Source organism: Rhizopus microsporus (genome assembly GCF_002708625.1).
Source record: "Rhizopus microsporus ATCC 52813 unplaced genomic scaffold scaffold_2, whole genome shotgun sequence".
Classification (NCBI taxonomy): domain Eukaryota; kingdom Fungi; phylum Mucoromycota; class Mucoromycetes; order Mucorales; family Rhizopodaceae; genus Rhizopus; species Rhizopus microsporus.
Window position 1 is genome coordinate 279,208 of NW_019671917.1, and position 17,664 is coordinate 296,871.

General features: G+C 38.4%; 8 protein-coding genes across 8 annotated transcripts; 4 read left to right on the plus strand and 4 right to left on the minus strand.

Annotated features, from left to right (window-relative positions):
• Positions 1–176: 176 nt before the first annotated feature.
• RHIMIDRAFT_233571 (uncharacterized protein) lies at positions 177–537 on the minus strand (the record flags this gene model as incomplete). The annotated part of the gene is made up of 3 exons (XM_023607989.1): positions 177–314; positions 366–434; positions 487–537. 3 exons carry the CDS (start codon positions 535–537, stop codon positions 177–179), a joined length of 258 nt encoding a protein of 85 aa, XP_023469678.1.
• Positions 538–704: 167 nt separating this feature from the next.
• Positions 705–1,543, plus strand: RHIMIDRAFT_55464 (uncharacterized protein). The gene is made up of 6 exons (XM_023615400.1): positions 705–905; positions 966–1,031; positions 1,083–1,129; positions 1,176–1,221; positions 1,274–1,340; positions 1,386–1,543. Exons 1-6 carry the CDS (start codon positions 831–833, stop codon positions 1,460–1,462), a joined length of 378 nt encoding a protein of 125 aa, XP_023469679.1. The 5' UTR covers positions 705–830; the 3' UTR covers positions 1,463–1,543.
• Positions 1,544–1,598: 55 nt separating this feature from the next.
• Positions 1,599–5,303, plus strand: RHIMIDRAFT_55476 (uncharacterized protein; the record flags this gene model as incomplete). Its single annotated transcript, XM_023615401.1, has 4 exons — positions 1,599–2,235; positions 2,284–2,473; positions 2,525–2,857; positions 2,916–5,303. 4 exons carry the CDS (start codon positions 1,602–1,604, stop codon positions 5,122–5,124), a joined length of 3,366 nt encoding a protein of 1,121 aa, XP_023469680.1. The 3' UTR covers positions 5,125–5,303.
• Positions 5,304–8,848: 3,545 nt separating this feature from the next.
• RHIMIDRAFT_233575 (uncharacterized protein) lies at positions 8,849–9,960 on the plus strand (the record flags this gene model as incomplete). Its single annotated transcript, XM_023607990.1, has 3 exons — positions 8,849–9,070; positions 9,126–9,152; positions 9,214–9,960. 3 exons carry the CDS (start codon positions 8,849–8,851, stop codon positions 9,958–9,960), a joined length of 996 nt encoding a protein of 331 aa, XP_023469681.1.
• A 29-nt stretch (positions 9,961–9,989) lies between these two features.
• On the minus strand, positions 9,990–11,215 carry RHIMIDRAFT_197499 (Pkinase-domain-containing protein; the record flags this gene model as incomplete). Its single annotated transcript, XM_023606206.1, has 3 exons — positions 9,990–10,120; positions 10,253–10,916; positions 10,958–11,215. 3 exons carry the CDS (start codon positions 11,213–11,215, stop codon positions 9,990–9,992), a joined length of 1,053 nt encoding a protein of 350 aa, XP_023469682.1.
• Positions 11,216–11,540: 325 nt separating this feature from the next.
• Positions 11,541–13,181, minus strand: RHIMIDRAFT_264704 (uncharacterized protein). The gene is made up of 2 exons (XM_023611768.1): positions 12,925–13,181; positions 11,541–12,865 (listed from the first exon to the last, which is right to left on the minus strand). Exons 1-2 carry the CDS (start codon positions 13,156–13,158, stop codon positions 11,555–11,557), a joined length of 1,545 nt encoding a protein of 514 aa, XP_023469683.1. The 5' UTR covers positions 13,159–13,181; the 3' UTR covers positions 11,541–11,554.
• A 1,786-nt stretch (positions 13,182–14,967) lies between these two features.
• RHIMIDRAFT_55539 (YjeF N-terminal domain-like protein) lies at positions 14,968–16,698 on the plus strand. The gene is made up of 5 exons (XM_023615402.1): positions 14,968–15,333; positions 15,383–15,425; positions 15,472–15,632; positions 15,681–16,374; positions 16,429–16,698. The coding sequence occupies exons 1-5, from the start codon at positions 15,181–15,183 to the stop codon at positions 16,641–16,643; spliced, it is 1,266 nt and encodes a 421-aa protein (XP_023469684.1). The 5' UTR covers positions 14,968–15,180; the 3' UTR covers positions 16,644–16,698.
• A 54-nt stretch (positions 16,699–16,752) lies between these two features.
• RHIMIDRAFT_197880 (uncharacterized protein) lies at positions 16,753–17,635 on the minus strand (the record flags this gene model as incomplete). The annotated part of the gene is made up of 3 exons (XM_023606237.1): positions 16,753–16,897; positions 16,950–17,384; positions 17,448–17,635. 3 exons carry the CDS (start codon positions 17,633–17,635, stop codon positions 16,753–16,755), a joined length of 768 nt encoding a protein of 255 aa, XP_023469685.1.
• Between the last annotated feature and the right edge of the window lie 29 nt (positions 17,636–17,664).

Below are 17,664 nucleotides of genomic sequence, written 5' to 3' on the forward strand. Positions count from 1 at the left end.
TACCCTTAGTGTACTCATTATTTGTGTGGTATATTAAAAAGAGCGCATTAGTAGTAGAAATGTACATACAAAAGAAAAATAAAGGGGACATTTTATCTATTGATGCTTTGACACACATATTATCACATCACTTTTATTTTACACAACTGGAGAGACACTCTTCTTCTTGCTGTTATTTACATGGCGCTGTTTCTCAGTTCTTCAAGTCTCTTCACAATGAATATGCTGGTGTCAAGGAAACGGTCGACACAGTTGGCCAAACAAGCTTCTTCACTACGATCCAACTTGTTGTTAACCTTGTTGATACATTTATCCTATAACAATGTCAATATTCTCTTTCTAATATTTTCTTTTTTAAATTTTACCCAACAGTTATCGGTCAAGGAGTGAACAGTTTGTTGGACACGAGCCTTGGCTTGCTCGGCTTCAAGGAACTAGAGAGAAATAATAAGAGTCGAGTCCTGAGGCTATTTTATAAATACATACTTGTCCGAGTTCACGTTGATCATTTTCTGAGAATTGGAGTTGTTGAGACATTTTTCTTTACAAAAAGAAAGCGTTTCTGGGACCCCCGCTTTCATAAAATTAGCCTAAAAAAAACCAGATAGACAGCGGAATCAGGTAGGTGGCTTAGATTAAGCCACTATATGGGTATTTATGCTGCACAATCATGCTTGTCAAATATAAAAAGAAGACGACGTATCAACAAACGCGTCATAAATTGTTGACGCTCAATCTCGTTCAAACCCATTTTATCTTGATGCAGTCTCATCTACTTTAGTATTTACTTTTCAGACAAAAAGTCACATTATGAGGTTCTTTTTTCTTTAATGTCTTTAAACAAATCAACATCTGATGCAGAAATACCAACTGGTACTGTCCTATTTGCTGCGGGACAGATGAAGGTATACTAAAATATGCTCAATAACTCTCTTTCATTAATATCATTTTGGGGTGAATATCAGCATGATGAGTTCTGGGATGATACGGAGCTTATTGAACATTGGGATAAGACGGTGGAGTTATACAAAGTAGAATATATATACTTGTATGTCTGTGTGTGTATTCATTATATGTACTAGAATCAATATTCAAATGTAAAAGAAAAGACAGAGACAGAGACAAAAGGGTATGAATACATAATGAATGTATACATCTCATTCATTCTACAATAGAAAGCGAAAGAAGGAAGCCTTAGAACAAGATATACCAAAGAAAAAGGTGCGAGAGATGAAAAAGAACAAGAACTTTACTAAGCGTTTATGTATATTAGAAAGTACGTCATACAACAATAAAAGATACCAGCAAGTCCAACCCAACAGACACTACTACAGCAGAAGGTACTTTTGTTTCCTGCAAAGACTATTGATTATTAATAATAATAGGAGATTTGTCCAATCTAATCATGGCATGGTATTATGCGGGCTATTATACAGCTCTTTACTCGAAACAGCACAAATAATCTATCAGGCAGAAAGTACACCAATCATATCTGTTGATCGACCGCAGCAGTTTTACGAATGAAAAAGTGACTGCGCCGCTATGCACATCTATTTAAATAAAAAATTACCCTTTTTTTTCCATCTTTAACTACGTTCCTTATGAGTATTGAGCAACATACCAACGTCGCTGAAGCTGGTGCGACTACTATGAATACCCCCGTTAATAGCACTCCTTCAAGTCAAAAAACTCATAAAAAGAAGAAGCAACAGCAAGAAAAAGGTACCACAGAACCAACCTTAGAGGAAAAGAAGAAGAAGAGGAATAACAATAGACGTTGGAACAACAAGAAGAAGCCACAAGCAGAGACACCAGTTACGGACGGTAATGAAAGCCGTGCACAAAATAATGAAGAAAACAAAAAGCCCAATAATCCTTCAAACAAAGGCAGACGTGACAACCGCAGCAAGAACGGTGAATTGAAGCCTGCTTTGTTCAAGAACAGAGCACAGTCTAAGCTGACGATAGATGACGAAAGTACAGATAAAAACAGCAGCAGTAGCCAGCCAAATCGAAGAAAGAACAAGCAAAGGCAAAGAACAGTGGCAGAACCATTGCCTACGGGTGATCATGATATTGCTACAAAACTGATTTACGAATTGAAAAACTCGACTTATGAATGCATGATTTGCATGGATACAGTTAGACCTGCTAATCAGATTTGGAGCTGTGATTGCTGCTGGGCAGTATTTCACTTGGGTTGCATAAAGATGTGGGCAAATAAATCATTGCAAGGTAAGAATACACATATATAATAGATATCGGATTCTGAACGTTATTTAGATACCTCATCTAATAAGATGATCACACAATGGAGATGCCCTGGCTGTCAGAACAGTCGAACAGCTATTCCCAAAGATTATCTTTGCTTCTGTGGTAAGCAACGCAATCCTGAACCATCAAAGTATTATACCCCGCATAGTTGTAATCAACTGTGTAAAAAGCATAAATCATGTCCTCATGAATGTGTCTTGTAAGTGATAAATACACACCTAGTTAAATGACGTGTACTGATATATCGTAGATCCTGTCATCCTGGCCCTTGTCCACCTTGTAACTCGCTAGGCCCAGTCAAGACGTGTTATTGTGGAAAGACGACACAGCAGAAAAGATGTGTGAATACAGACTACTCAACACAAGGATTCTCATGCGACATTATTTGTGATGAATTGCTGGGCTGTGGAAAGCATCGATGTGAAGAGAAATGCCACAAGGGCATTTGCCCTCCTTGCACAGTGGAAGAAACTCAATCTTGCTATTGTGGAAAGAGTCAAAGAGATACTCGATGCGGATCAGGAAAGCAAGTACAGCTGGGAGAGCATGTTGGACATTATAATTGTGAGCACAAATGTGAAAAGTAAGTTTACAATTCAAACGCAAAGAAAAAAGGAAAATAACTCTTGTTTTTGATATAGAATGTACAAGTGTCAGCAACATAGCTGCCAAAAGGGATGTCATCCATGTTTGGCAGACGCTCAGTCCTGTCCATTTGATCCTGATACAGTAACAACATGTCCATGTGGTTCAAACCCAATTTCTGAACTTACAAGCAAGAAGCGCACAGCTTGTACGGACCCAATTCCAACCTGTGAGTCTACTTGTAACAAGAAACTTGCTTGTGGTCACGCTTGTCAAATGAAATGCCATGTGGGTGAATGTCCTCCCTGTAAGATCCTTGTTCAAGTATCTTGCCGATGCCAAGCAACTACCTTTGAAAGAACTTGCTCTGCTGTTTGTGAAGCAGCTGGAGGCAGTCCACCTTTGTGTGATAAAGTATGCAAAACCAACAGAAACTGTGGCCGACATCAATGCGGTGTTGTATGCTGTCCTGCAGCTAAAGTGAATGGAAAAAACAAAAAGGGCACAGATGCTGTTCACGACTGCTCTTTTACCTGTGGAAAGCTACTCTCATGTGGCACGCATACCTGTCAAGCAAAATGTCATAAAGGAAATTGTCTTCCCTGTCTAGAAGCTACCTTTGATGAAGTTTCATGTCACTGTGGACGTACTGTCCTTGAGCCTCCTGTTCGCTGTGGAACAACACTTCCTGTCTGTCCTCACCCTTGTATACGCCCAAACCCTTGCGGTCATATTCGATTCCTCAACCACAACTGTCATCCTGATAACGAGCCTTGTCCTCCATGTCCTGCGTTAGTGACTCGACACTGTTTATGTGGCAAGACTGAACTCAAAAACGTTCCTTGCTATCGTGAGTCGCCTCGCTGTGGTCGCCCTTGTGAGAAACTTCTTCCTTGTGGTAAACATCATTGTTTGAAGACATGTCATAATGGGCCTTGCTTAATGGGTAATGAGTCATGTAATCAAACATGTGGCAATGAACGATCCTGTAAGCACCCTTGCAAAGAAAAGTGTCATCACGGTACGCCTTGCCCCGAAGTCACACCATGTACGTTTAGAGTAAAGGCAAGTTGTAAATGTGGACAAAACACAATGGAAATCCCTTGTAATGCAAGCTCTAAATCAAGCGGGTCCAAGACGTTGTTGGAGTGTAACGATTTCTGCGCCAAGGTACACCGTAACCGTCGTTTGGCGCTTGCTCTGGATATCAAACGTGATGATTTTGGCACACCAAGCCTTTCATTAGACGACCTTGGTTATTATGATGATAGTCTCCGAGAATTCTTCAACGAAAATGCCTCATGGTGTAGACATATGGAAACAACGTTGATAGAATTTGTAAAAGATCCATTCAAGAAGGCATCTCATCTTAGACCTATGAAGAGTGAATACCGTCGATTTATTCATCGATATGCAGTCCACTTCAATATTGCTACAGAAGCTATTGATGCTGAACCTAAGCGTAGTGTCATCTTGCGCAAGACTCTGGGTGCATGCAGAATTCCAGCTGTGCTTTTGTCCAAGGCAGCACGTAATCCTAACCTGAACCGCCCACCACCTGTACTGGAAGCTGCTATCAATGGTGAAATTAGAGCACCCAAGAACCCGGTGAATGCACTCTATCTTTCTGATATGGCCTTTGGTTTAACCAAGCTAGAACTGGATGCTGAGTTGGTACCGCTCATGAAGTTGGGTGATGACACCATTCCCTTCAATTCCACATGGGTCAATGAAAACGATGCGGTAGTTGTACCTATTATAAATGATGCTGTATCTATGGATGAGAAAGAGCTTATCGTTTGGCAATTAAAAAAGACGTTGAAGGCTGCATTTGCTAGTGAAGATGTAACCAAACAAAAGGCAAGTCGTGTAGATTGCTGCTGGGTAAATCAAAAAGGAGAGATTACTTGGAGTGAAAAGCAGCTGTTGAAGAGTAACAGTACAAATATAACATCCCTTGAAAGTGGCAAGAGTTCCAGCCTCAAAAACTCCAATTCATTTGCTGCTCTCAGTAACATGGACGATGATGGCTGGATGCGTGTGGGTGACGATAACCCATATAGAGCAGTGAAAGATGCCTGGAAAGAAGAGATTCAAAAATCAACTACGCCTAGAATAGCTGATAGTGATGCTTCTATTAACAGTGTTTTAGAGGAAATCAGTGATATCAGTTCAACTGAAAAGCCTGAAATGGTGAATGTGAATGAATCTAAAAGCTCTGAATCTGATGATTGGGAGCTTTTAACAGAAGAAAACAACTTGTAAAAAAACCCGCCATTCCTATTATTTTCCATCCTTCATATGTTAATAAAACAAGCAAGCACACTAGCTTTTTCTTTACCGAAATATTTTCCTTGAAGTATCATAAAGACAGCAACTGAAGGATCTATACATATAGAATAATGTATCATAAATAAAAAGATTACAAAATAACAATTTATAAGAGGATTCTACATGTTTATATATTATCTTATGAGGAAACTCTAATCTGATTCCGATGTATCAAATGAGCCTCGGAACGCCATACCTTTGCTATGCTCGCTTTGGATCAATCTTATGATATTTGGATTGACAATCCTTGATAAGAGAGGCGGCGATGAACTGTGTTTATGCTTTCTTACATTGACCTTGTGTGATTCTTGCAATTCCTTGATGGTAATTAATGTTGCATCCAAATTTTTCTATATGTGTATTATAATAATCAATAAAAGCTAGTTGTCAACTCATTAATTTACCTAATATTCCCATATCTAAATTGATCAGCGACATTTTTCAACATGGAAAGAATATCGAATATGCCTTTGTGATGATCAAAATGGATCTTGGTTATGTTGGTATTCATAAAGGCCTTATATACTTCTAACAACAACATTTCAATGCTATGAAAATCCTGGAATCCGATCACATCATCTAAACATAGTTTCCATTCTTTTTTTTAGGTGTTTCGACATGAAAAAGAGGGGCTCTCCGCCAGGGAAAAAACCAGGGTTGTAACCATCAATATTATCTAATTGAGACACAACCATTTCTAGAAAAAGCTTAATCAAATAGTCTGCAAACACTGATTCACTGTGGGTTGGTAAGACGTTACATTTATACGTTGTTATCCTGTATTAAATAAAGTCAATAACCTAATGTTAGCATCATGTATTTTAAGGCACTTGCGTAGAAGAGAAAAGACTGTTCAAAAGCCCAATTGCTTGTCAATCTCATCATCCATCTCAATATCACCCATGATATATTTTCTTTGTATTCCTTGGATGTTGGTATCTTGATTTTATCGCTAATACTCTTGATATATTTCTTTGGGGAAATACGGCTTATGTGAAATGCCTTCCCCGCAGCAGATGATATTGTTTTTTGTCGAGCTTTAGTGTAATAATATGTTAATAATGCAACATATGTTATAATAGACAATCCTTGTGTAGTTTACCTGTACTTTTGCATTTTGGCATCACCTTTTGCTTCGTCTAAAAATAGTTTCCATTTTTTGACTAAGTCATTTGTGGAGCTACCTTTCCAACATCAATAAGCATTTGTTACGGTGTATCCTTGAATATATTGTGTGATATTGTAAAACAATAGCTTTATCTCTAAAGTACAAGAATACAAATAGATGGATTAAGGTTCTTTATAATCATTGATGAACATAGAAAAGAAAAAGGCTCGTGGCGAAAGGGGGAATTGGCTCTTTATATGCACGAGTAAATGTTGTCAACCAGTTGTACCATATGGACTGTCTTTGATATGATGCGTCATCAACAACTACAGACTACAGATACCATGAATCAGTGCTGAAGGCTTAATATGGGGCATTATGTTAACATCTAAGATGATTTTGGCTTGTGTATGAAATATATATTGACTATATTACGTCAAAGGGTGTAATCTTCTTTGATATAAACGTAGAAGTACGACAAATGATGTCACTCGAGGACAAGAGACTTCATTATGCAGAGATCAGGACGTTGAACGGATGTACTGGTAAAGCTTTTCTTCGCTTCAAGAATTCTAATATTCATCCAATGTAAATAGTACTCCTGGTCAGGACCGTCAAAGAGGCCAGACAAGAACGACTCAATGAATTGTGAGTAGGGATCAGCTTCGTCGACATCCTTTCGTATAGAAGTCCTGAGTAGTTTCTGAATTAAACCACAAATAGCTTGACAAGCTTTTGTTCTGCATTCATTAAATCCATTCTCATTTACTCCACTGTGACTTTGATTCTTGTAAGCTTCTCAGTGTTAAGTTAATATCAACGATGCCTAGTAAGGGTGTGACTGTATCCATTGGCATTAGTACAGTTCTGATGCTATATATATCTTCAACATAAAGTGTTTCATGACTTTTAAAAGTTTGGCCTATCTTTTTTATGCTTTTTATATCCATTCCGATTATCATTTGTGTATATACTTTAGTAAAGTTATTCACCTCTATTTTTATATAGTAAAAAGATTAAAAGGCAATAAATTTCATGCATTCTTTGTTTATATAACACGTCCTTGAGCTTATTTCGTAGTCTTAGTCACACACTAGTTGTGTTACTCTGCCAAACCCTTTTTTTTCCCTTTGACGTTTTGCTAGTGAAGACTAGATAAATACAATTTTTTAGTAGTTGCTATATGAAGTAATAATCTCGTATAAAGAAATGAAGCAAGTTATGCATAAATCAAAAGATAGACGCGCTCCGGAACCCTGTTAACCCATGAAAAATAATAATTTTACTTTGAACAAGTCTAGACGCAAGCATCAAGGGAAGGTCAGGATATACGCTATAGTCCCTCAAATGGGTCATAACAGATGAAGCAACAGCTTCTAGATGCTCTAAATATCGCAATACATATTGTTATCTGCGGTTCATCCGTTCTCGTACCTATCATCGTGATGCCTCTAGATCTATTGATAAGCATCATGTTCATATACAGTTCATCGCATGGGCCTCACATGGGACATAGCAGTCTTTGACTTTTCGGAGGTTCGCATCGCCTAATGAGGTAGATGATTGCAATGAGTGTATCTTGTTTATCCTTTTTCTCCTGGCAAGAACGTTGTTCTGTGAATGTGGTGTATTACTCTGCAAGCACTAGCAGCGTCTGATTGCTGGAAGTGGCGAAATGAATGATTCTGTTTATTTCCAGGAATCCATATTCGCTAAACATAAGCACAGTTTCATATGGCTTCTCCTACTGAGATTTAATTTTATCTCTCTATGATTTCCTTACGACTGAAGATGTAGCAAAGAACTCTTTGTCAAACGCTTCCAGCTTCGCCGGAATAAGTGGAGAGCAAGGCAATTGAAAAAATTACAAAGGCAAGCGGGATCACATGCTCCGTCAATACACGCATCACACCATTTTGTCTTTGCTGTTGCCGAGCATCGAAACACGGATAAGTAATCTTCAAGACAAAATAACTGAAATTGAGTGCCTCAAAACAGAAAGAGTTTGATTGGAGCAAAGCGAAGAATCACCCAGAACTATTAAACACTTGATCAAAGCACAGGAATCTCGATGTTATATTTCTGTCCTGTAGCATCCTGAGAGCAGTGATCCATGCCTCGATCAATCAAGCAGACAAGCCGCCGCTGAGTAATCCTACACCCAGCTGTATTCACCTGATTCACCTTCCTAACTGTTAATAGATGGTCTAAACGACACAATCAATGGTGGAAACAGTACCTTTGGTTCCCTTCGGCTGCATCTGAAGATCTCACTGGGAATGTGTGCTTTGCAGGATAGAGTTCTTCCTCGATCAAAGTGTTACTGCAAATTCGAATAGACGTCTGCAAGCACATTGCTATGTTTGATTATATAGACTGGCTTTTCACTCTATATGTTTTATTTTGTGTCTATATTTTATGTAGTTTAATACTGAATCAGTGGACATATGATGAGAACCTGTAATTAAAAGTGCGACACTTTAATTTTTTTCTTGCGACTCATTTTTGGCAACAGGTGTACTTTTATATCGATATGTGTGTTTTATCGTAATGACCAACTTACCGACTATAAAAGAATTCTTAAAGTCAAACCAGCTCGATCAATATCATGACGCTTTTATAAAAACAGGTGCAACTGAGCAAGACTTGGAATTGGTTATTCAATTGAACGAACAAGAACTCTCGGAATTTATATCTGCCTTGGGCATGCTCCCGTTTCACTCCATAAAGTTCAAAAAGAGTCTACGTGAACTTAGGAATAAGTTATCACCTGTGAGTAATGGCAGTAAAATGACAAACAACTTATTTACCTTTTCTTGCTAAATAGGATAAGCAAGAGATAGTATCTACAGAGGTAAAACCAAAAGAGAAAGACTAGCTCTCATTGCCAATGACTTATATACTTGGGAAACTAGAATGATCCTTCCATAGACATGATTACTATTCAAGCAAGGATCTATGGGAAAGGACAAGATCGACTACTGACAAGTTATGAAAAGGCTATTAACAAAGCGGCCGTTCAATTAGCACTGGAGGATCCATTGCTGTTGTCAAGAAAGGGAGAATTATTTAAATTAGCCAAGAAAAAGCTACTGGATGAAGGATATCAATACAAGCGAGGAAGGAGTCGATCAAAGCTAATCAAGGAGAACCCACAGTTACTGCAACGGCAGTCATCATTGCTAGATAAACGACAAGAAAATGCTGAGCGTATATCAATACAAAGACAAGAAAAGATAAGATGCTTGGAGAAGCAAATAGATGAACTGTTACGGATTCGGCAATTGACAGAAAATAGACTAGAGATTAATTATTATGATGTAGAGACTAGACCAAGCATGGAAACTAAACTAATGGAATATGAAGAAGAAAAACGTCAATTGAGTAGACAAATAAGTAAATTGAAATCTCAAGAACGGAAACATCAGTGGTATTATAGACGGAAATCTGAAAAATCTAGTGGCAGTAGTAGTAGTAGTAGTAGTGACAGTAGCCAGTCAATAGAATTCGGTTCACAGCCTTCGCTATCATACAACAGTAGTAGTAATGAAGAAGAGTCATTATTGGAGATTGAAGATCGATCCTTTTCTATTTATTCCATTGAAACACATTATAACACAAGAGAAAGTGACGTACGAGCAAGAAGTTTAGGGCCAAAATGAAGAAAGGTATATTTTTGTTATTTTACAAACTATTCATTAGGCTGACAGCAATAAATTTTTTCGCACCAATCACTATTTAGTACATCTACAGCTGTAATTCGTTTCTTAGGCTGAGGGTCTAACATTCTGTAAATTATTTTCTTGGCTTGAATGTCGAGGCCTTCTAAGGTATCAATCTTAGCCTCTTTAGCTTTTCTACGTATTGTCTCTTTTGCTTTTAACAAGTCTTGCTCTCTCCTTAACCTCTCTTGTTCCTTTTCTTCTTCAGACATATTCTGTTTTCGTATCGCACTTTCCTTTCTTGCATTCTCTCTTTCTTCGTCTAATAATTGTCTAAATTTCAAGTATTTATCATAAGCTTCGTCTTCGCCACTCTTGGCTAACTGCCAGGGATGAGTTGCTTTACGTAGTGCCAAATAGATAATACCACAACTCCAAACATCAACTGCGCGTGCATCGTAGTTCTCTTGTGTAAATTCTTCAGGAGCGATATAAGGCTCTGATCCAACCAATCCACGTACCATGTGTATCTTTTCACAATCGTCCTTCTTTTCTTCACCATCACTATCGATTGTCGTGCCTCTAAAACAAACAGCTGAGCCAAAGTCGGATATCTTTAAGCAGCCGGTTACGGTCAACAGTAGGTTCTCTGGCTTTAAATCTCTGTGGGCTATACCGATGTCGTGCAAATAGTCAACCCCACGCATGAGCTGTTTAAAAAAACAGTTTGCTTCTGGGGCCTCTAGACCATCCGGAGAATCAACAAGAATGTCAAAGAGGTCTCCGCCACCACTAAACTCCATGACTTGGCAGAATATAGGTGATATGTCATTAAGAGGTAATAGGTCGTAGGTCTGAATAACGTTGGTGTGATGTACGGTGGATGAAATGAGGTATTCTGACGTTAGTCTCTTTATATAATCCTTTGAAGACTCGTTTGTCTTTTTACGTAATTCCTACATCCAAAAATGGGGTTACATGCTGCAAGGTAATAAACTAAAATATAAGCTCTTGCCTTGACAGCGTACAAATGCTCACCCGAGTCATCCAACTTGTGTGCTATTTTGACGACACCTGATGTACCTTTACCAATCGTTTCCTGGCATATACCCCATTTGTCTGATAACGATCTGTCATCTGATTGTCTATGTAAGCATTGATCTAAGGCGGCACGTTCTTTTTTTATTTCGTCTATCGTTGGTTTTCGATCTGCCCATTGAGTCGTTAAACGTAATGATTTATGAGCGATACCCATGAGGCCATGGATGATTCGGTTTGGGGGCGGTAAGGACAAGTGATGAGCATGTGTACCATCATCAAATAGTTGAAACCTTGAATAGTCATGGCTTTGCCTTGAAGATAAAGGAGGTGATATATGTGGTTGTTGTTGTATATTTGACGTGGGCATAATCACATCTTGTTCTAGTTGCTTGTTCAAGTCTCCCTTTTTACCATGAAATATCGCTTGAAAGAAGCCCATTTTATATTAAAAAGAAAAGAGAAAAAAAAGGAAAAAAAAAAGAGAGAGAAATATATAAAAAAGGGAATAAAAATATTTTTTTTTTTGGGAAAATATGACCCTTTTTTTTTTTCTTTATTTCTTGTCATTGTTTATAATTGCATTATTGTTGTGTGTAATTGACGCAGTTTGTTGCTGTAACCTTTTCAATCGCTCTTGTCTTTTCTCTTTCTCTTCTTGTCTTTCCTTTTCTTCTTGTTCTTGTTCTTCCTTTGTAATTTCAGGTAGTCCCAATTGTTTACGTAATGACATAATCTCCTCTTTCATATTCTTCATCTTTTCGTCTTTTCTTTTATTATCTGACTTTAGTCGAACAATGTACTCGTACGAGTGTTGTAGTAGCACAATCTTACTCATCTGTTTAACATCCTTTTCCTTATTATTCCTCAGCTCGGCTTGATCCATATGTTGATCCTCTGCTAATTCTTCTTCTATCATTGCCTCAGTTATCTCTGTTCTGAGTGAATCAAAACTTTGCTTGAGGATATCTCTTCTTTTTTGCTCAGCTGCTTTATGTGCAGAGCGTCTATGTTCGATTCCGGATTGAATCGTGGTTGAAAAATCAAGACCCAGGCTTTTTACGTTGCCCTCTTTAAGGTTTTCGTAATTGGATTTGGTTGTCAACAGTGTTCTAGCCACTTCTTCATCAATGGTCGACAGCCGTTGTCCATTAGGTTTGAGTGAAGGTGATATCAGTGGTTTGAGTGTTCTTGGTGATGTCAAGGGTCGTAATCCTGCAGGTGACTCTGCACTAGGTGGTAGTCCAGGCGAGTGACTAAACTTGGTCTGTGAAATTCTTCTGCGCTTGGTTGAAACAGCTTTGGTCTTATTTGTCGCTGTGTTATCATCTTGAAGAATAGCAGCTGGTAAGACGGGCATATTATCTACCGCAGTACTTGGTAGTGGTGATGACGTGCTCGTAGGTGGCGTGCTATTATTGTTATTATTACCAGCACCTAGCTTCATCAATAAAGAGGGAGTGGCAGGTGCCATCATGCTGTTGTTGTTACTTGGTCCTAAAGCCAGAGGACTGCTTTCTGGTATCTTTTTGACTAATCCTAATTTTGTCTGGGGGCTGTGGACAGCAGTTATCTTTGGTTGCAATGATTTCTTTCGACTTTCTGTTGAGTAAGTCACTAGAGGACTAGTCGTGGGTGAATCTGTACTGCTGGTATTTAATTGATGCTGCATGCTTCGCAACTGTTGTTGCTGTCTTTCAATCAAGGCCAGCTTTTGCTGGAGTAAATGTTGATCCATCACAGATGACGAAGGATGAAGTGCAGGAGATGTAAGGGGAGAGAATATATTATCTGTGCTTGTATTGAAATGATAATTATTATTGTATGTGGGCGCCATTGCAGGAGAGACAAGAGGTGTTAGAAATTCCTAAGATGATATACGGATATTTAGTATTTATATACATATAATATATACGAATATCTTACTTCTTCATCTCCAAAATCGTCTATAGTTTGATTATGTAAAGGATGTTGTATAGGTGTATAATTTGCAGCATGGTTATTGATTTGTAGTGGTGACATGTTATACTCAGGATTATGGCCACTAAGTACGCTACTACCTGTAAAGCTATTATCTTGATGTCCATCAGGTGTTAATTGTGGTACTGAAAATAATCCATTATTATTGTTATTACTATGATGGTTTATGTTGTTTGTCATGCTATTGTTGTTGTTGTTGTTGTTGTTATTATGTGTATTGTATGACTGATTCATAAAGTTGATGAACTCCATAGATTCATGACCATTTACTCCTTGTTGTTGCTTAAACATGTCAACACTATTACTTGTGTTACTTTCTTGAAGGCTAAAAGAGCTATATTCCATATAAATATTTAAGAAAGAAAAAAGAAAAAAGAAAGGCAAAGATATGCTTATGAGCCGTCCTTTATTTTGATTTGTTGATGGCCCAAAATCTTTTTTTGGATTCACTTTTTGCCATGTCAGATCAGTGATCTTTTTTCTTATTGGAAGTTTAAATTTAACAAATAACAATTAATCATACACTCTTTTCCATGAAATGATAACGAAGTACTTCAATGTGTTGTTATCAATCTCTGCAAAAAATATATCCATCATCAAAAGATTGCGGTAAAGTATATATTCATCACACTTGTGTTGGACAACTTTTGCCTCTACCAAAACCAAGGTTATGACCATATGCCCATTTGCGACATTTGGTTGAAGGATCGCCTACAATTTGAAATACACATCGTCTGGCTAGTACAAACATGTGGCCCAAACCGTTTTGTAACAGCAGCCGCACTCAGATAACTCTCAAACAAAAGCTTACAATCAGACCCATTCATTTTTCCCGGAAGGTGAATTTACTTTCTGAAAAGAGTGTAGGCCTTAACAAGAATACGTTTCTGATAGCATATTTCTTTTCAGTAAAGATTCTAAGCTGTTTATCATTCTTCTGTTCCCTTTAAACAGGTATCAATCTCACTAAATACAGCAGTAAAATCTCTAAATATGTCAACCTTTAACCCATCTTGGAGATACATTTGTCAGCTACATACGCATACCTTTTAGTTCAGTCTTTGCTGACAAACAATGTTCAGTATAACATCGAAAGTTCCTCACCGTGCTTGAGGTAACTTTGATTGAAATTCCTATCACCAAGCGTGATGTTAATTAGATCGCCCTATACTGAGTAAATTTTTGGCAATCATTTTCCCTACATAAAACCGTTAACAAGGATCATAATCGTATAGTTTCCCTATCGTCTGCACTCCCATTCGTATAGTTACAGGTAGAACGTAACACACTGGCTACAAATAAGAGAGCTATCTGTTGGTTCAATTGTATCCTCGTCAAGATGACACTGAAGATGTGTTTGCGCTTTTTTAAACTGATGTATGAAAAACCTTACTTTATCTTGGTTTGCATAGGTCTTACAAGCATCTTTGGATTCTGTTTCTCACATAAAATATCTGTATCTTTTACTTTGCTGACATGTATAGGGCTATATTGGCATGTACTATACAAATCTTCCGTGTGGGTATCGTCTATAAGCTTAGGATAGTCATGCTCATCAACAGCATGACTCTACAGAGCTTTATAAAAATAAACTAATCGACCATTTTGATTAGACGCAGAGTGAATCTCAGAAAGCTAGCTTGTTTATAAAAGATGAGATATGTCAAGCCTTGTACAACGGCTTTTTCTGTGGATTTGGAAGGATACGACTTCTATTTTTGTCAATCTGTGTTTTTATAATTGATGTAGATCGTTGGTCATCTGTTATTTGCTCTTTTTCACTTCAACATATTATCACATCTCCACAAAGACAAAGTCCATCAAAGCCACATCATACTGGATTGTTAGCTTCAATTAGGACTAACAGTCAACTAAAGGATCTAGATGACGTGTTGAGTAAATCAGAAATGTCAATAGGAAAGCACAGAGCGAAAAATCAGGCATGAAATTTGAATGGTAGTCAATAAAGCACTTTATTTTGAAACTAATTACATAAGCATTTGAAGGCGCGCCTAACCATAAATTTTTATTATTGTTTCCTTTTTCTCTCGCTGTCTCTTTTTTTTCCGTCTTTAATTTTTATATTTTTAATGGCAGAAGCATTTTTAGGTTTGAAAGCAACCATTTTATTACATAATGGAGCCAAGATCGAAGGAACCATATCTGATGTTGACCCGAATACAAAGCAGATTACCTTAAAAGATGGTAATATATCATGATCAACATACATGTATAACAACTCATGAATGCATAACAGCCACACTCCATTTCTTTGGCCAATTGCCATATCATACACCCATCCACGGTGTATACGGAAGAGATATTAAGGATTTATTCGCGGAGTCATACCCACAGGTAAATGGGTCCTTATTTGCTCTATTGCTAACCATTCTTCTACACCTAGCATGAACCAGAACTGATCACACCATCGCTGTCAACGTCAAAAAGTAAGTACATATCTCTGATTCCATTGGTTAAATAACCCCTTTTTAGGCAAGAAAAGAAAACAGCGACAAAATCGGAAAAATATGAACAATAACAAAAATGCTCAAGGTTGGGCTGATACAGACGTAAACAGCTTTCGAGAAGAAGAATTTGATTTTCAAAAGCACCTGGACAAGTTTAATAAAGCTGAAATATTTGCAGAAATTCAAGTAAGTGTACTTTTATCCCTAGTACCACTTTATATTAATACGCAAAAGGACTCGGATAAAACATCAAAAGAGGATCTTCTCGTTACTCACAATCGACTACCACAAAGAAACTTGTTACCAACAGAGAACGTACTCGACGCGCCCGTAAAACCACCTTCTCCTCCTCCTTCGTCGATTAGAGCACCTGCAATATCGACGGCTTTAAAGACCGCGACGAGTGGTACACCCTGCCCACTGCTGTCCGTCACTGAGTTAATACGTATTCAGCGTAAATGTACCGCGGTATCACCACGTTTTGAAGACTTGGCGATCGAAAATAGCGCGCGAGGAGCGGCTGTCCTGGCCATGCGCCTTCTCCGCCACAGTCACTTATCGTCTTCTATTGTTATTCTTGCAGGCAACACTCGGATCGGCGCTATCGGTCTCGCCACGGCTCGTCTGTTGATCGATCGCGGATATCCCGCCACGATCTGCATCGTCTGCCATGATAGACAAGCCCTTTGCCCTGATGTCGCTCGTGAAGAAGAGCTGTTGCACAACTTTGGTATACCCGTCGTTTATGATCCCTCAAGAATTCAAGGCGCATATGATCTGGTCATGGATGCGATTCTTGGGTCAGAAAATAAGCTGATGGACAATATTGCCGAATTTCATGCGTGGACAAAGGCAATCAGCTGGGCAAATCAGCAACCAAAGCCGATCATGAGCATTGATTTTCCAAGTGGCGTCGATGCTGACACAGGTAAAAAAAGAAAAAGAAGATCCTGATTTGTCTTAACCCATTTCCCTCCTTTAGGCCACCCGCAGCACGCTCAATACTTTATTCATCCTCAATGGACTGTCTGTCTCGGTGCCCCCAAGTTGGGGTGCAAATCAACAAGGACCACAGGCGCCCTTTATTTAGTGGACATCGGCATACCACGAAAAATGTGGGAACAGGCTGGCATAGATATGTCCAATATCTTTTGGGAGGCAGAAACGCTGGTTAATCTCACGTACGATGCTACCTAAGCTATGGGTAATAAATCTGAATTTTTCCGATTGATGACTTTTCCAAGTAAATGGGGTCTTGCTTATAAAGTGGTATCAAAGAGTACATCATTAGGTGTGTGTATGCAGTTTATTTGGGCAGTAAAGGTTCACGCTCGTTATCAACATGATCATTATTGGGTTGATCTTGAATGGCACCTTCCTGGTCCTTTGGAGCTACTTTAACAATTGTGTCTACGATCCAGAACTGGATAATATTCATGATCAAAGGGAATCTGGATGTAATGAATATCAATATAATTCTTTTTAAACGTTATAGTGGCTTACATTAACATGACAAAGATAACTTGATATCTGTAATTACCCTTGGTCCATCTCAAAACCCATTCACCAAAAGAGAATAAAAAGGGAAAATAGCGAAACATCCAGTAGACACAGAGCTTCATGAGCGATTCAGCCAAGACAAAAATAAATGTCTGCTTAAACCATGGCAGAAGCATATGTCTCAGAGGTGGTGCACCGTACTGACCAGTCTTGATATCCTTGATATGCAGCACAGTAAATATCCTTTGGATAGATTTGAGCCAAAACCATAAAATCACAACCCCAATGGTTGTGTCGACTGCGACATTCAAAAAGTACCACACACACAAATTGGTTCTGGGCCCGCCGCCTTTGGGCCGCCCAGCAATGTAACTGACTGCCAAGTTAAGAAAATGAATGACGGCTGCGCCTACAAATTGCTTGGCTACGTCCAATGCCCTTGAAATCTTTTTTTTTAGAAATTAAACATGCAATTCAATTCAATGGGAAAGCTTATCATACCAGACTATCATCGGTCTTTGAGGTTTCTCTCGCGATCGTTTATAGAATAAAGTAATTAGAGCTGTAGAGGCAAGTGTGATCTGGACAAGAATGGCAAACGAGTCTAGTAGTTTACAACCTTCGTCGTCTTCATTGCTAAACGATTGACAGCTTTGAGTAGAATGAAATAAATAAGGGATAGGGTCCATGCCTATTATGCAAAATAAAAAGAAAGAGA